The sequence below is a fragment of the Neocloeon triangulifer genome, unplaced genomic scaffold, assembly GCF_031216515.1.
Source record: "Neocloeon triangulifer isolate White Clay Creek 2 clone unplaced genomic scaffold, ASM3121651v1 ptg000003l, whole genome shotgun sequence".
Lineage (NCBI taxonomy): Eukaryota > Metazoa > Arthropoda > Insecta > Ephemeroptera > Baetidae > Neocloeon > Neocloeon triangulifer.
The window spans coordinates 2,780,157-2,798,903 of record NW_026775546.1 but is presented as its reverse complement, the minus strand read 5'-3'; the positions used below and the strand labels follow the sequence as shown (position 1 = coordinate 2,798,903).

The window sequence follows — 18,747 nt, the reverse complement described above, 5'->3', positions numbered from 1 at the left end:
TTTGGGAAAAGGAATTCTGAGAAAGACCTTTATTCTATGTTTTCCTCAAAATAGTCAGGACAAAATATTCCATCAGAGAGATAAAATGTTTTGAATTTTTTACTATTTAAATTAACACAGCAATAATGGGCTCATCCTTGTTTTTCGTATTTACGTAGAAATAGACGAACCATAAATTAAATAAATTTTAGCCACGGCCGATCAGCAACAATTTTATAAACGAGGAAAAAATAATGTATTAGCCTTTAAATGGCAAAATTAAGAATTATAATATATATGTGAGCAAACGCGTTTGTTGATTGTCGACTAATGCAAGTATTGAGCTGTGATTGATTAAAAGAAAAGGGGAGGATCATCATTGTCATAGAACATTATATTTGCTTTGCTTGTGAAAGATGTTGGCACTTTTTTAAAATTAAAAAATAATAATAATATTTAAAACAAAATGATCAAGAACTTAGTTCTTATTTTTCCCTCGTTATCTTGAAATATAAAATATAAAATATTTAACTTTAATATATTTGCAAACAACTTAAAATAATTTCCATTTGCTTCATTTGAGTGGTTTTTTCTCTTAACTTTTCTGATTTTCAAATTATATAACTTAGGAGATGTGAAATTTGGCTTATTTGAGAAATTTTCCCTTCTCGGCACCAACATTTCGCGCCACTCGAAAGTTGTGCAGTTATTTTCGGCCTGCTCTGTGTTGGCGGCGAGCGACGAATAATTGAAATAAATTGAAGTGCACTCTGCGGGTTGACCTAGCTGGTGGAACGAGTAAACACCGAGTGCTAAAAAAAAAGAACGCCCGCATGCATGCGGAAAAGGAAAGGGCTCTGTAATTACGGCCAATTTCGGAGGCAGAACAATTAGGACCGGAAAAAGGAATAAAATCGGAAATCGGCCAAGAACCGAAATTTCCACGGCATTCAAATGCAAGGGGGCGCACGGAGCGAGCGACCAGCCAACCGGGCCAGAGGGAAGAGAGGGATAGATTATGTTAGCATGCATGTTCATCACTACTTGAACCTCTTTTCCTGCGCTGCTCGTTCGTTCGTTCGTTCGCTCGCTCGCTCGCTCGCTCTTTCTGGCTGCGTGTGTGCTCGAGCAAGCAGAAATTGATAGGATAAATTCCAGGCCCTGAATTGGCTCCAGCCGCGCGTAAAACGTGGAGCGGAGCGAACGAGAGAGAGACGAGCCTGCAGAGAGAGAGAGGAAAATAATATTGACATTCTCTCTCCGGTCGGTCTGGATACATACACTAGCACGGGTCTTTTTTATTATTCCGTTTGAATTGGCACAAGCCTTAAATTAAAATGCTAATTGTAGGTGGGAGGAATGGGGTGGGCCGCGCACTGCAAAGAGAAAATTAAGCAAACATCCACGCTGCCCACGAGAGCAGATCAAAAAGAGCCAGAGGGTGAACAGAACAGACGCATCTGGCGCGTATCATCGTTACAACCCCTTCCAACCCCACGACAAATGAGCAGCGTGCACTCGAATTACGTTCGGAAGAGACGAACACGAACGTGTGTCATTTTCATCCCCGAATTATTATTATTCAAAACTAACGAGCATATCAATGCGCACGCCCTCCGAAATTCACTTTCTGCACAGCTCGCCTTTGTCAGTCTCTTTTTATATTAAACATAGGGGTGGCTGGCTGGCTGGCTGCGTGCTTTCCGGAAAGTGCGGCCTCAAATTGGAAATATTGATGTGCATTCGGGTAAGCGTAATGACGACCGGCCGCATGCCTGCGAATGACTACGTACACAATGCACACAAGTACTTGTTATATTAACTCTCATATTTTCGCAGCGGGGTGGTTTTAATGATCCGTCTGCTTATTGTAAATGAGCGGGAAAGCGGCCTGGGGTGCTTTTCAAATTATCACTCGATATAGATGGATAGATGTCCTTAAAAAGCTATAAAAATAATTGGTGTGGAAAGAAATCATGTTATGATTTTTCTCCCTATTTGGTTGGCTATTTATTGGTTTGATGCGTACAAAATTTGAATTAATTTTCCTACATTAGAAATAAATAATATGAATTTGTCAGATGAAGCTAGATTAAATTTTAAATTATGAGTTTTTAATCCGTCAATATAGACTTGTAAATAAATTTCAAGGTTTTAAAATTGTTGCAGTAAACCAGAAACTAGCAATTATTATCTATTGTAGAATGTTCCCAGCTTAAAAAAGTGAGCTAAAATTAATTGAAATTTAATTTGTATAAAATTTATTCAAGCTTCTTCTAAATATAAATTTAATTTCATTATTTTTTTATCATATTAAGACGCATAATTTTTCTACACTACAAAAAAAAACTGGATAATCAGTGGGATAATTATCATGTCAAGTACGCTCTCATTGAACGCATTACACGACGTGCCTCTTTAACTTAATCCAGCTCCGCGTCAAGTGCCCGCCCGCCAGTTCAAAAACTTTTCATCCAATTTGCGTCGATATGGATGTAAAAAATATATGTGCTCGCGGAGCTGGAAAATTTTGTTTCCTCGGAACAAACCTCGAGAAGGGATGGCAGAGAGAGTATGGATTATGAATTTATAAAAAGCTTAAAGAGCGCAAGGGCTGTTTTGACATTTTCCTTCTGCCCGAGAGGGAGGCAGGCGAACGTTGAAAATTTTTAATCTAGCTGCTTAAGCAACCCCTCGCGGCGGCAGCGGTGGCGACGGCTCAAATCTTGCAGCCCTCTTAAGGTTTCAAAGGAAAAGCTTTAATGCACCTGAAGGGAGAAAAACGGAGAGAAGCTATCAAAGAGGGCAGAAAATAAATAAGTGTGTGTATGCTTATTTTGCTTTGTGCTGCAAAAAAAAGTACTGATTTCTTTTTCACACAAGATTGCTCATTCGCCGCTTACACCAATCAGACGGAGCTAATTCAATTTGAGCCTCGGCGAGCACAAAGAAAGGAAAAAAGTGGGATGGAGAAGGTCTTTGACGATTATATGCGAGAGGAAGAGGAAGGCAGTTTTGGTTGTGAAAAAATTCTCCTGCTAATTGGTTAAAGGAGCACGGTGATCATTGAAAAAAACTATATAACTTCAGATTTACTGGATTTTAAATAAAAAGAACGGGCGAAAACAAAGTTTTAGGAATTTTCAGATAAATGCTAGCCATCTATATTGAATTTTTTTTTTTGCCGTTTTTATAGATCAATAGTTATTTAAAATTTTGGAGTTTTTTTGTTAATTTTTTGTAATTCCAAAATTATACCTGTCATATAAAAAAATTGATTTTTTTATACAATTTTATTTTTCAATAATTTGGTGCGCTCGTTTCATCAAAAGAGCCGTTGGAACAATCGCGGACCACAAACGCGACGTTTTCGAACGTCACAAAGCGAGTGGCAATAATCGAAATAATTATATCGTACCTGTTGGGTGCCGCTCAAAGACTGGCCGACACATCATTTGCAGCAGCCGCCACCCCACAAACTGGTCCATTACTGCGCTCGATGGATTCATATGTGTACGAATTTGATTAAGGCCGCTCTTCTGGTAAGCCGTAATTCGAGGACCTGTTGTGGGCACGCATAATTGAACGTCAACATGTCGGTCTATGAATGGATAGAATTATTAAATGTGTTATGAATAATATTTTAATAACAATATATGTACATATTTCGGGTGGGTGAGTGCATAGGGTGGGTATATCACAACAGCGGCTCCGTTTTCAGCCCCTGCCGTTTCGCTTAACCCCGAGCCCTTTTGTGTGTGTATACACAGAGGGGGAGGTAGGGAGGGTTGCGAGCTAGCGATCATTCAGGTATGTCACTGACAGCAGCAGCAGCAGCCCTTTATTGTTTCTCGCCCCCCGTGGGCTTGTAATAATTATTGAGAAATCGCTGCTGCATGCTCGTGACGAGACGAGAAAAGCTTATTTGGATAAAAGCAGCAGCAGCAGCAGTTTTAATCAGCCAAATGCGAGACCGAGCCGCCGTAATTATCACAAGTACCCGGCGTTATTTCTCGCTTCTCTCTTTCTTTTGCACACTCCTTCTTTTTTGCGCGTTTGGGCTGCTCGTTATTTACTACTACACTTGCAAGTGCCGAACGAACAATGGATTTGCGATTCGCGCTCCGAGCTGCTTTCTTTCCTTCTGGTTGGCCGCTATTTTTTTTTCTCTCGCTCTTTATATATCATCGCGTTGTTATTACGATTGTGCTCCCGCGAGGCTCGTCCGCTGCCTGCGTGCGTTGGCCTGGAAAATTATGCACATTTTCGCACACGCCGCGCCTCTCAGTGCTCCTTCGGCGGAAAATCTGCAACCGCCGCGGGGACGTAATCGCGAAATAAATCCCGCAGAGTGCCTTGATTTCCAAAGGGCTCTGAAGTGCAAACCTCATCTTGGAACGTGTATTGTTTTAAAATCAGCAAATGCAAAAGTAAATTTTGATTTTGAATAATAAAGGTGGCAATCAAAAATTAAATCGTAAATAGAAAATAAAATTTTGATAAACGAACAGTAAATTTGGGAATTTCGTTAACAACTTATTTGATTTTTCATTAGTTTTGTTCACTTTAAAAGGAGCCAAAAGCCAAAATACAAATTAAAATATTGTGCAAAATTATGAAACTGAAATAATTAATCTACCTAGAAAAAGTTTGCTCCTAAAAACTTTCAATTTAATGGTCTGTTAAAAAAGGCTTTAATGAAATTAAAAGGAATCAACAGTCTCCACATCACTTATTTATTCAGTGGGAAAGCCATAAAATTTTTAATCAAATATTTATGAAGTAACTTTCCATCAAAAGTTAATTTTAAAAATTATTTTAAGCAATTTTCTGGGAAACCTTTGGTTCAAAGCCTCACGTGTTCTGTTCAAGAGTACTAATGACCGTTTCCAGTTTGCACTAATGCGATTTTCCTCCCTCCCTGTTTCTTTTTTTTTACCCCTGCAGCTTTTCGCTGTCCACTGTTGCATAACCGAAATCTCTGCGGACGCACGCACGGTGGGTGCGCTGCTGCGACCTCAAATAATTGACCATTGCTAATTGCTTCACACTTGATTTGCTCCCTCTTTTCCTTCCTTCCTTCTTTTTGTGTGCGAGGGAGATTAGAAAAAGAAAGCCTCTCTTCTGCTCAACAGGAGAGAGCTCGGGAAAAGAGACAAATTAATCGCCCTGATCCGGAAACGGAGACAGTTAGGAATCAATTCGAGAAGAGTTTGAAACACAAAATGGGAAAAGCAGGTCACGAGACGGGTTGCTCTCCAGGGAACGTTGCACCCCCATCTTGAGGACGATCTGCAAGTCCGACGAGAGTGCGCAAAAAATGTGCACGTTCTCCGGTGAAGTGCAAGGGAGGAAAAGAGACGCGCATCCGCATTAACGCTATTATTTCGCAAAGACTTTGCAATCAAGTAAGAATTTCATGTTGTGTGTTCTTGGGTGAAACTTGAGAATCGATCGTACTTTCTGCATAAATTAAAATAGTCTATAAAATAGAAGATTCCTTGCATTTAAATTTATGCGAAAAAACATATCTATAAAAAAAATGAATAATTATAAAATAAAGCGATTTTTTTATAGAATGTGGCCGCAAACAACGTAATTGATCTTATTCAGATATGTTTGTGAATAAATCTTATAAAAAAGTTAATTTTAGTTGTGTTAGTTGGTCAATTAAAATTATTAAATTATGCTTCGCCTACAGCGGAATAAAAATTTTACACCTAGGACGATTGAATGAAAAGTTTTATGACAAATTGATGAATCTTTGTAATTGAAACAAATTCGCCCAGAGCGCATCGCTCCCTTCTTACGGTTTTGCGAGCAGGGATCGATTTTTTGTGTGACCGCCGTTGTTACAAACCCCCGCACCATTAGGCCCGATTCGCGCAAAGCCGCTTTTCCGCACAAAAGCGGGCGCTTAAGATTCGAAAAATCCGCGGCGTTGCCACGCTTCGTCTTCTTCTTCTCGTCGTGTGTTATTATTTTTCCGCAGGCCGTCCGTACCTCCCTAATTAGTTTTGCCGATCAAAAAGCAGCAGTCGTAACTCAAGGGCCAGGTTAATTAGTCGGCACGTGCTCGGCGCAGTCGCCGCCTGGCGCAAAAATCGGCGGCCGCGCCGTGGCGCGCGGGGGCGTGGCCCACCAGGGGTGGCGCCTCCTCGGATTTAGAAGCACAGGTGCTGCGAAAAGGGTTGATGCGCTGCACCTGCACCCCTGCAACACGAGAAGACGCCGAATGCGAGGGGTCGGATTTTTTTTATTAAAATATGCGTCGGCGTGTGGAAACGCGAAAGCTCTTTGATCTCGCGGCGAATTAAAACAGTGGGGCGATTGCATCTGTCTCTCTCCTCCCGCGCCGTACATTCTTATTTGCAGCTCTTTGATGTCGCTCAACTGGGTCAAACTTAAAGTGGATGGATGTCACCCCATCCCTGGGGGGACTTGACCCTGCATGGGAAAGCAGCGATGCGCCCCGGATAATTATCTTCCCCGAGAGTTTGGCCGGACGTCCAGCGGCGGCTTCTCGCGCGCCATTACTCTGTTTGTCCGCGTACAGGACAGGGGGATGATGGACCCTCTCTCGATATATTCTTGTCTGGAGAAAGAGAGCAAATATTGCGTGAAATGGAAATCGCCAACACAAAGAGAGACTCTTTTGATCGCCTCTTGTTGATTTGAATCGCAAATTGTTGCTTCCTGCCCAAAACCAACAAAGGAATAGAAAATAGAATACTGTCTAGGGGATCAGAAATACATTAAATCTTGGAAGTTTTCTATGACTGTTTTTTTTCTTCAGTGATAATTAAAAAAAAAATTATCAGTGATAATCTAATTGACTTGTAATATACTTTGCTCTCATGTGCAAAATGCAATAAAAAAATCGCCGGTATGAACTCTTTCAAAATTTTGGTTTTAAAAGACAGTTGCAAATTTTTGCATGGTTTTATATTAACCAAAATTAGCAACATGCAGTTTGCAAGTTAAAATATTTATGTTCTTCACAGTGGCCAAATGCAATTTAATGAAACTTATTTTTGGTATTTGTAATGCTTCGAATTTTGAATTTTTATAAATGTTATTATGCTGTTGAAATTATTTTTTGATTTCAAGGTGCAAATGATTTCAAACTCATCGTTACAGTGTTAACGCAAAATTTGCGTTTTGGAATCACACGGTGATAATTTGATAACAAAGCGCTTTGTTTCGTCGGCGGCAAAGTTTGGCGGCGAAAAGGGCGTCGCGCCTGCCTCTTTTGCGGATGCTGCTTGGCAGATAAACGCGCTTTGCCTTCGACGACGACACACAGACAGAAACACCTGTTGGGAAAATTTAGTTTTGACTACACGAGCGCCGAGCAAAGCGAACGAGAGCTCTAATTCCATTATCCTAATTGCGGTGGCACTTGAACTTTTTCAAAGGCGAGAATAACCGACAACATTTGTTTTCCTTCAAAAGATCAAAAGAAACGTCATTGAAAAACAATTTGTACAATTTTTGGCAGATTTATTTTTTAATTTTGAGAAATATATTTATTAAATGAAATTTCTATTTTTGTTCCAGGCGGGGAAGATGGGATTGGCGTCTGGAGCGCCGGGCCTTCCTTTCTTCTGCCACAACGGTGATCACCTCACGCAGCCCCCGCCGGCCCACATGGGCATCCCCCCTTACCAGTTGGACACCAAGAGCGGCGCCATGGGTGAGTTGCGCAGATCAAAGTGTGTGCGCAGAGCGGCCACGGCTTTTCTTTCCCATTCGTGGAGAGGAAAAAATACGAGAACTTTCCCCGAGCAAAGGTATGCAACCCGCTCGGCTTGACTTTGGAATGCTGGGCTGTGCGGGTTGCATAAGCTTGGGTAAAACTAGAGTTTGAATTTTAATAAATATCCAGATATAAACATAATAATCAAAATCATATATAAGAATTTAAAAGGGATGTAAACGGTTTTACAAAGAAATTTTAAAATTTCTCAAACGATCTCAAATTTTAAATTGGCTTAATTTTCACAACGTCTGAGCACGTCTTGAGTATTATGAAAATGCCAGTAATAAATTATATAAAAATTCATAAACATTTTTGGATCTTTTCAACTTAATATTGTAGAAAAGAATTAATATTCCTAAAAATAAGTCAATTTCAACTTAAGTTAATATTAATGAATATTTTTGAAATGTACTCTAAGATATTTTACTAGTTCTTAACTGTTGAATTTTTCCAACATTTTTTACTAATATTTGCAAAAATCATTGCAAATCAAAGCAATTTGAGCTGCAGAACTTATCTCAATTTTATTTCATCTTTTAAATAAAAAAAAATGAACTGAAAATCTGAAATTAAAGAATTGAAATTAAATTTTAAGAATAGTTACCAAATTAACAGTGACTAATAACTTATAAAAACCATAATTCCGCTGGCCGCTCATTTTCGCCCAATTTTCGCGTCACGTCTCTTTGGTGTTTTTCTTTTAATTTTTTTAAAAATCATTTTTTTTTTTTCATTTAATTTTTGCCTTGTGATGTTTTAATTTTTGTCTTGAGTCAAACTTTTTGTGTTGTGTGTGACCTCGCAGGTGACTACTGGCGCGGACTGGGCCTCGGACTGGCCGCCGTAGCAGTAGGCGGTGCGCCGTCGGTGGCGCCGCCGGCGCCGCCGCCTCGGTGCCCGTCGTCGTCGCCAGCGTTGCCGCCGTCGCCGCGGCTGATGAGCCGGTCGTCGCCGGCCCCTGGGGGCCTGAGTCCCAACGAGTGGAAGCGGCTGTTGGCCACAGGTTGGCAGTTGGTGGTTGGAGGGGGGTGCGGGGGGTGCAATCTCATTACCGGGGGTGCGCCCCCATTACGACACTTTAATGAGCAGCCAGGCAGCCGGCGTTCCCTTTGAAGTAGAGCCACCCCATCCGAGAGAGGAGCAGCGACTCCTCGTTAAAATCGATAGTTCTTTGAATATGCATAACCCCTTGTGGCGGGGCGCGTGCTGCCTGCCTGCCCAATTTTCGTTCGTTCGTTCGGCCCGCCACTCTCTCCCTAGGGCCTCGACTCAAAATCCGGATCATCCCGAGTGTTTCATTCAAATTTCCACTTTTTTTTTAATTCAATGATAATTATCATGTCAAATAAAAGTGTCTAAAGAGAAGAAACAGGGTTTGAGTATATTTTTGGGCAAATTTCACAAGCATAAAAAATTTTATAGCTTTAAAAATATTTTTAAATATTATATTTTAAATCTTGTGTTCAATGTTTTGAAATGAAATTAAAATAGTCAATTTTAATTTGATAAAAAGAAATTAATTTAATTCAGAATCTTCTTGCTTTAAACATAATTTAAATTGTTTTTAAAAAGACTCGAACAAGATTTTGTTTGAACTCTGTGGAACGATTCATATGTTTTTTCTTGACAAAATTTTATGGAGCTTTCAAACCAATTTTTTTTTTAATTCTTGCTCAAAATAATTCAAATATTCAATCCATACTTAACTTTCATGAAAGATTTTGGTGTATCCGGAAGTAAATCCCTTTAATTAATCATACAGTCGAGCAATTTCGCTTTGTGGCGAAAATGGCAGAGGGTGGCGTTGTCGTTTGGTGTTGGCGAGGTGTCTTTTCGGGTCTTCCACGCGGCAGGCTGAAATCTCTTACACCCTAGCTCAATCTGTATGGACGCGCGTGTAGAACATACCCAGACACACCAGTAGGAAAAACTTGGTTGGTTGGTTGCGGTGTCTGTGTACGGCCTCTCTTTTGCTCTTTCTAATTGCCTCACCTCTGGCTTCTGCTGCTTCGCAACAAACGGGGGCGCTGATTTTGACCCGGCACTTGTACGGATTCCCTCCTCGGAACTGTTGAGAAAATCTAAAAGAATAAAAAATAATAAATCAGCAGCAGCAGCAAGCTTAGTGAATTTAGATCTTACAATAAAACTTTCTTTTCTATCTAATTCTAATTTTGCTTATAATTTTCCTTCCGCTTTGGCATTTTAATAAAAAAAAAATTAAACTGGTTAGGTTGGTATTTCTCTGGAATTCTTTGAGGGATTACGCGACACGAGTTGCAGCGGTCGGCTGGTCGTTTTTCATCTCTTCTGCTTCCCTCTTTCTTTCTTTCCTATCTCTTTTTTCGCAGGCACTTTTGCGGCTTCGGAAACAAAACGGACTTGACTGGCGGTGGGTCTGCATGTGTCTGCATGAGCCGGGATTACTTACTTAAACACTACTTTTGCCCTTCGAGAGGGAGCTTTGATTCTTTTATGTAGTTGGTGTTGAAACGAGTCGGCGTCTCGTGAGGTTAATCCTAACGCTGTTTTATTTTTCAATTTGCAGGTCTAACGAGGCCCCCAATGTACCCGTTCGCCGCGTCCCAATACCCCTACCCCATGCTCAGCCCCGAAATTTCACAAGTTGCCTCTTGGTAAGTCTTTACCCTAAAGCGTTTCCCTCTAATCGTGAACTCTGATCGGATGTGCCAATAATTTTGTTAATGTTGCAATTACATAGAAAATAATAACTAATAATAAAATTTATTTACAAAATAAATATTTTAACATGGAAAATATTTTTCCAAGGAATGAAATTTAAAAAGTGAGTAAATATCATCTGAATATTTTAATAATTTAATTTTTAAAAGGTATGTGTGAAAAGTGTCTTTTTAATTTTTGAAAAGAGATTTTTGAGTTTAACGAAATATTTTTTCTTTTATAATTTCATATTTCAATTTGAAATTATTTTATTTTACCTCAAAGTTTTTATTTTTGGTTAGTATTCCCTCACATTTTTTATCAGGGTGATAAAACTCTTGAAAAAAAATTTTCGATGCATTTTTTTCTTCAAATTTATAGGAAATAATGAGATATTTTTATCTTAGAAAAATTACAGAAAAATTAAAATAATCTTTTCTTTAAACTATGTAAAAGAACGGGAAGAATTACTGATTCAAGTAAAACTATTAAAAAGACTTTCTTGGTGAATTGGTCAGAGTTCAAAGTGAAGTTTTCCTAAGAAATGTGTGTTTTTGGCAAAGATATTGATTCCTACAATTGGTTTGACAGGCACGCCCCCAGCATGTACCCGATCTCATCGGCGAGTGCCGGCTTCCGAAGTCCGTACCCGTCGTCCTTGCCCATCACAAGTACAAGTCTGCCCAGGTAGGTTGTCCTTGAGCCCTCTGCATGTCGCTTTGATCAGCGGCTTGTGAGGAAATTTACTCAAGAGTGTCTCTCTGTCTCTGCTCCGCCGTAAACGCTCGCTCGGCTGCTGTTTCGCTCAAAGACACTCGACGGCCGCTTTATTTGTCTGCCACAAATTAGTTTAAACACTCGCTGGCTCCATTCACAGAGAGCAGCCTGCGGCCACTTTTGCATGACGGAATTTTCGTATAATCACGTGCAAATGAAGCCGAATTTCAATCGCAAAACCTTTGATCTTTCTCAGTTTTATTTTCGCGCGCGCAAAGCTCACTATAGTTTTTGCTGCAACTCGCGGTGCAGCTGCTGTTGAGGGAGATTGGCAGGCCAATTTGCCTCTCGCACGATCAAAGATCTTTAATTCTCTCTCGTTGACGCGCCGTTTGAACGGCTTCAATCGCAGCTCTCCGCGGTAAATGGGATTGGCCGGAATTGAAATTTCATTTGCAGGCGTGTTGAGCGTGAAAAGAAAACGCCAATTGTTTTATACTTGAAAATAACCTGCGAGCAAAATATAAACAAAAAATGAACAGAATTCATTGCTCTTTTTCCTCATTTTTTTATTATTTCTCTAGACAATTTCCTGTGTTTAACATCCTGAATTAAAATTAACACCCATTTTAATTTTATATCATAAAATTTTTCTTACCGCTCTTGCACTGGTAAACGAAAATTGTGTAATAAAATAAAAAAAATTCCGCCGTATGTTTAAAATCTCGTACTCATGGAAATCGTAAAATGGCCGGAAAATTTAAATTATCGGTTGAAATTCGGCTCAATTAGGTTTTGTAGCGCAAGATATTTTCTATAAAAATATGTGATTGAGTAAAAAACAATCAAGATAAAGCCGAACTTCAGTTTTAACATCAATATTCTTTTGACAATTTTTTGTATTTTCTGACAAAACAGACAAAACAGTTCTTTGCAGACAAAACAGTTCTTTGCAGACAAAAAATATCTCATGCACATTTTAAGCAAGATCCAAATTTTAAGTTTTGATAATTTAAATTTCATTTTACAATTTAATTTAAATGTTCATATGATTTTTCAAAGTAATAACTTATAACATTTCCACTTTGAGAAAAAAGCTTTGATTTTCACAGCTCGATTTAATTTTTGCTGCGAGTGCACGCGAACGATCACTCACTTACTCGAATCTAACAAGGACAAATGAATGAATGGGTGATAATTTGAGTCTCGAGGGGCCAGGTGGAGGTGCTCGCTCCCCTGCTAACGAGAGAGAGCAGCATGTGCGGTTTGCGCCGACGAGGAAGGAAATGCCTAATCAGAACTCACGGTGCTCCTCTCGCATGTGAGTGTGGTTTGTTTCTCAAAGCAGTTTGTCTTGAGGGACCGCGCGTTTCTTTCATTCACTGCTCCGCACGATGTGCCACACACATTCTCATAGAAGGGAGAAATAAGAGAGTTTTTGTTCCGGCCAACACATTCAGAAATACACAATTTTCCTGGAATGGCAGAGAAAGAAAAGTTGAGGCCGAATAAGGAAAGATCTTTTTAAATCTGTGTTGTTAACATACGCGAGGGATTATTATTATTCTCAAGAGAGATAAAATAATAAACAACAATAAAAAGAGTGAAGACAAACCTTTGATTCGAGAAAGATGCCACTTTTTTACCTTATTGCATTATCTTGTTCTGATAGTGGGTTTTAACATTATTAATTTGCAATGAGTGTAATTTTTATAAGCTAATGACAAGCTGATAATGTTGAGTGTCAATTTGAGAGTGGAAATTTTTATTTCAAACTAAAATCATTTAATTCTCACCGAGGTGAAATTTGAAATTTCTGAGCAGACTGTAAATTTCCAGTTTCTTCTAAAATCAGGGATCAATTTAACTAAATTTTATGCTTGAATAAAATTTAAAAAAAAAATGATTATGTACATCTTTTGATTCCTCTTGAATATCAAGATATGATTTAGGATTTAAGGAAATTTTAACTTCGAATGTGACTTATGTATTTTTTTTTCGCAGTGATTTCTACCGGTTTTCCCCGACCGGGTTGATCCCCCCGCACCCCGGCCTCAGCCCGCACCACCTCGCCTCGCACCCGGCCATCGTGACACCGGGGCCCAAGCAGGAACTCGCCTCTTCAGAGCAGCCGACCAACCACAGGTACCTATTTAACCCTCTTTCTGACTCTCCCACCCACCCACTAATTAAATCAAAGCACAATATAATATAAAAGTGCGCGCAGACGGCACCTCGTTAGCGAGCTTCTTTTCTCGCCGCTTTTTTCATTTCCGACGACCGCAGCCACTTTTCACGCGCATTGCATCACCCGCACACTCGTCGTGTGTGTGCGCGAGTAATTATAAATTTTTTAATTTGCGTACGGCAGTCCACTCGGCGGGGCTTTTCTTCCATTTCGACGCGCGCTTTACCAGCGCGTTAATTCAGTCCCTCGGTCCGTTGTTTGCATCGCGCCAGATTAGATTTTTATCTGCAGAGCAATTAACACATTTTCTGTCACCTCGCTGCTATCTCTCCCCCAACTCACAATGTCGAAATGCACTCGCGCGACCGCAGCTTTTTCAGAATTATAATTCACCACAAAAATGCGGCGTTGAAGAGAAAAAGTTACGCCAACATTTTTATTAGAGCTCCAAGGCCGCGACCGTGGGGCAGCGCAGTTTTCATGCAAAGATAAATATTGGTATTTTCGGCACACCTTCGATAAACGAATTCGCACGTTTATCTTGAGACCACAGATGTAAAAAGAGGCTAATTATTCTAGAAGATAACTTTGACGAAGTAATCTTCATTAAATTTGATTTTTTAATCTGAATTCTGATTGCTTATTTATCTCCTCAATTGAAAGAAAAAATTGGACGTAGTTGAGTAAATCTTGAGATTAAAGAATTGTCAATCAAGTTTAAGCTTATCTCCTTTGTTCACACCCTACTTGGAGAACTGGAGTGCAAACTAAGGAGTTTAATACATTTTCCATAAAACTCTGCAAAAATTAACCATGAAATAGAAAAATAAAGCCTGGCGTTTTCCTGTTCGTTTTTTCGTCATCAAAAGGCAGCAGCAATTTGCAGGAGAGCTGCTGCTGCCTTTTTGCACTTTCGCCCTTCGATCGCCGATATTTTTTCCAATAATCGGGCAGCCGATGGAAAAAGCTGCTATTCCCCGGTGCCGCCGGATTCTCTACGCTACTTGCAGTAATTAGTTTTCGCCCGTTTTTTATTTTCAAACAATAAATATATGTTCATATTTATAACAACATTTTCGGTTGCTCGTTTTTCGCACAGTCCTTTGATGGCTGCAGCTTCACGCCACTCAAAACTGCCGCCGCGATTTCTGGCGTCGCTTGCATCCCCCGCTCGCTCGCTCCATCCCTTTCTCTCTTGATAAAATTCTCATTAAGCCAGAAAATCCATTCGCAGCAGTAAAATGGCCTCCCCCGTTCGCTCCCTGCCTTTCTCTCCGCCCGCGCACTCGCCCGCCCGCCCGCTTTCATCACTCTTTTTGTCTTTTCCACATTTTGCAGCATGACTCACTCGCTGCCGCTTTTTTAAAATAAAAATCTCTTCATCTGCCGCTCCTCGATCCCCCCGATTCGGAATCCTTCAGCCTCTAATTACTGTCGCCGCGCCGCGAACGAGCAATTTTTCATCACAGCCTCTCTCGCGCGCGCTGATGAGAATTTCTTCTCGGCCGGAAAGGCAAAAAGCAAATGAGCATCAGTCAGAGCGGCGAAAACACCCTCGTTACACCCAGACTCACTCTGATTAAACCTCCTCTAGCATCACTAGCTTGAAAAAAGTTCTCATCGAAATTTCATGAGTGAATTTTTTGTAATTCTATAAGAAATTAGAAATTATTTTTATAATTAATGGTAGTAAAATTTTTTTCTAATAAAATAATATTTCAAATTTAAGTGAGATACAAAATATGTGAATAAAATCCCATTTTTTTTAATAACGAGGAAAAAGCCCAACTTTCTTCATTTCCATATCATCTCCTTGAGTGTCAACTTTTTCAAACAAATTAAATTTTTTAATTTTTTTTTTTCTAAAAAAGGAGTTTAGCACTTCAAAAAATTGTAACTTAATTTTTTTTCTATTTGAATTTATCGATTTCTTGCTTTTCAATAAAATTTTATTGGCAAGCAATATGTGTCTTCTTGAGATGAAATTGAATATAAAATTAATTACATTTTTACAATTATAGTTTCAAGTGTTTAGAAATTTAGTTTGGCCATTTGTATCTTTTTTGTTTTGGAAATTTGGAAACTATTTAAAAATAATTATTCGCTTCCAAAAATCTTGTTCTCTTTGAAGCTTCTCCATCAAATGGCTTAACCTTTCGCCATTCATATGCACACATCTGAAATTTCATTCACGCAGGAATTTGAGAACCCTTTTCTTTTTGCCCCTATTTGCTCGCTTTGATCGGTTGGTGTGTCGCCGGCCGATTTTGTTCCAATTTGTTTTGCACCCGGCCGACGCCTTTGTTCCTTTTCTTGCACGGCAGCTCGATATCAAAGGCAACCAACACCTGCGCTAATTGAACTTCAAACAACTGACGATTTGCGAGCGGCGGCGTGCAAATTGGCCCGCCGCGCGCGCACACACCCTTCATTCACTTTTAACTCTCGCGCTCATTTGGAGCCGCTGCTGATTTGCTGCTTTATTTCATTTGGCCCTCGCCGTTTGAAGACGAAACGAGCGAGAACAATTTTTGAACTCTATGTTTGTGTGTGTATGTGTATCTTTTCATTCATGCACAAACAATTTTCCGCGACTTCAAAGGCTGGCGTGCCAGCCGGAGTGAGTGAGAGCGCTAGGTAGATATTTATGTATATAGCGCGGCTTGCAGCGAAATTCGCTACGCTAGTGAGCTGCTATTTAAATATTTGCCTCTGAAACTGACTGAGGGAAAAAGTTAATGAACTATTTTTCCGCGGATGCATTCCGGGAAGGCTGATGAGGAAAACAAAGGAAAAAAACACTGCCTCTTTAATGGGAAAAGTTTTGCTAAATACAAGAAGTGTCAAGCTTTTGTTTCAAGAGTTTAAAGAAGTGATTGGAACAGGAAATAAATTTCTGGCAAATTTAATTCAAATTTTAATGGAAGTAAAAATACAGAGAATTCATATAAATTTGAAAAGAAAAACTTACGTTTAAAGCAGTTCTGTTTTTTTGCAAAAATATCCGCATTTTTTGAAAATTCTGCTAATCAAGTAGAATTTATTTTCCATTAATACCCAGTTATTTCAGTGATTTTTATTTTATTGATTTTGTTTAAAAAAAATTCATATTATTTTGCACGCTTTGGAAAATAGATTTACTTCTAATCTTTAAAGAAAATTGTGATATTTCCAGTATTTGCGCCACTTCAATACCTTACAAATTCTTTTAAAGAACATTGCATTTATTTAATCAGTCATTCAAGCTGGAGATTTGCACTATGGATAAATAAAACTCAATTTTTCCCCAGTTTTTTAGGTAATTGAGATTATATAATATACAAGCTGATTTGGATTTTGCATTTCTTGCACGTTTCCAGCAATGGGGAAACTTTTTGTGTTTCCTCTCCCCCGAAAGTCGAGAACAAAAGGAAATTCGCAAAACACGCGCTCACTTAACGCACTTGAAGATTACTGTTGAAAAGCTGCGTGTGTATTTTCGGCTCCCCTTTGCGCTTTTAGCGCCATGTATTATTAAATTGTATCGATTGTCTTTCCGCTGGGTCTGGCTGAAAAGCTGCAGCTTGTTTGGCGCAAGAAGTTGGCAGAATTTAATTTGGAGCTCGCTGCCAGTTTCGATCTGCCGAATTTTCCCTCTTCTCTCTCTCACACAGCGTGTGTATATTCCCGTTAATTTGCGAGAGAATTCTCTGGGTGGCGCGCACCCTCTCTCGTTTCGCCGTCGGCGGCCGCCCCTGCGCTAACAAAACACACGAGAATAATCCGGCGGCTGTTATTCGTCGGGAAATTGGGAAAGTGCAGAGAAAATGGCTTCGGTCATCGCCTCAGCCGCTGCACCCTCGGTTGCCATGGCGACCCGGCGCCGAGGGGTGGGGGCGTCTCTCCGAAGGCATGCCCCGAGCCGAATTAATCCATCCCCGTAATTACACGCGGTCGCCGGCGTTGCCCGCGCGGTGGCAGCACCGACGCGACACCCCTGCACCCTTGTCGACCGATCAATACTCGTTTCAATACCCGAGTCGCACCAGCCCCTTGGCCGCCCCAAGACGCGCGCCCGCCGCCCTTGCAACCCTCGCACAATCAATGCCACCGATTTTGGCGTCCGACGCCTCCAACCCCCTGCCCCCGAACCGCCCCCGCCTTCTGACGGCCCCCGGGGCGCAGACCGTGCTTTGACTCGGCGGCAGGGGTGCTACCAACCCCCGGTCGCCGCATTCTGGGAACCACCCTCGCCGATTCCTCCACAGGGCCCCGTATCAATTCAAAATCATCCAAATCAAAGACAATTTCTAAAAACTCTAACCACTCTTAACCAAAATCAAATCTGATCCAACCCTCGAACTTTGTTTTTTGGGAATTTCCACCCCCTTGCGAGGTTTTTCCAAATTTTCGGAAAAATTCTTTCACTCCTACCTTTCGCGAATTTTTTATTTCCATCTGCAAATCAGGGTGCGACTTTCACAAAGCCTTGAAGGGGTTGTTTCGGTGGGAGGGTGGGTCGTGCCGGGGTGGTTGGCAGCAGTGGGGGTGGTCGCGGCCGCAGGAGGATGGTGGACGAACCCATAGACCTGGTCAAAGTCAAGTGCGACTCGACCGAGGACCTGGCCGACGATGAGCAGCCGCGCGACCTGACCCTGAAGCGGCGGGGGCGCGACCCCCTCCACCTGCCTGCCCTGTCCGACGAGCCTAAAGACCTATCGCTCAAGTCTGCGGCGCGCTGCGAGCCGCAGACGGCGCCGCTCGACTTCTCAGCGCGCGCCCTCGCACCACCCCCGCCCCTCTTTTTCGACCTGAGAACCAAACTCTGGCAGCTGGGCACGGCTGCCGGGCCCCTCTCCCTGCCCTGGTCTAATGAGAGCAGTGTGTGTCGCAGGTCGGAGCACAAGGGCAGCGCCAGCTCGGCAGCCTCGGAGAGCAGCAAATCACAGGAGTCTTCCGGCCAGGCCAGCCAAGGTGCGTATCAACTCTTTTCTTGCCTCTTCTTCCTTTCAATTAAAAGATTATATTTCTCTCTTTTCGGCTGGATGTCTTTCTATTTGTGTTTCTCGCTTACAATCGAACAGAGTGGAACAGCAAAAGGCCATAATTTGGCACCGTGAGGGAACAAGTGGTTCTCCGACGCCCTCTGTCGACAATTTATTAAAAAGTTGCGTTATATTCTATATCTGCGGATTATAATTTTTTATTAGCAAAGTGTGGCTTAATTTTGAATAGTTATTATTACAGTTGGAAATTTTTTAACAATTCTTTAGAACCATAAGAATTAATGTGTTCAACAAAATATTGAATTGGTGCATTTTTTTATTATGAACCTGATTAATTGGGATTTTTTTAATATTGAACCTTATCTTTAAAACAAACATCTTTTATTAAATGTTACCATCCATATAGAATTTTATTATTTATAGTTCTATTGATT

At 40.7% G+C, this 18,747-nt stretch overlaps 1 protein-coding gene across 6 annotated transcripts in view; it reads left to right on the top strand.

Annotated features, from left to right (window-relative positions):
* Positions 1 to 18,747, top strand: part of LOC132193005 (protein pangolin, isoforms A/H/I/S) — a 47,526-nt gene that overhangs the window by 22,914 nt on the left and 5,865 nt on the right. For 2 of the 6 annotated variants that reach the window (XM_059613280.1, XM_059613281.1), the window contains exons 4-9: positions 7,534 to 7,675; positions 8,547 to 8,744; positions 10,290 to 10,379; positions 11,008 to 11,110; positions 13,145 to 13,285; positions 18,190 to 18,281. In XM_059613280.1, the coding sequence (XP_059469263.1) occupies positions 7,534 to 7,675; positions 8,547 to 8,744; positions 10,290 to 10,379; positions 11,008 to 11,110; positions 13,145 to 13,285; positions 18,190 to 18,281 (766 nt within the window). The remainder of the gene's footprint in view (positions 1 to 7,533; positions 7,676 to 8,546; positions 8,745 to 10,289; positions 10,380 to 11,007; positions 11,111 to 13,144; positions 13,286 to 18,189; positions 18,282 to 18,747) is intronic. The other 4 variants (XM_059613282.1, XM_059613283.1, XM_059613284.1 and 1 more) reach the window with 4 other exon arrangements.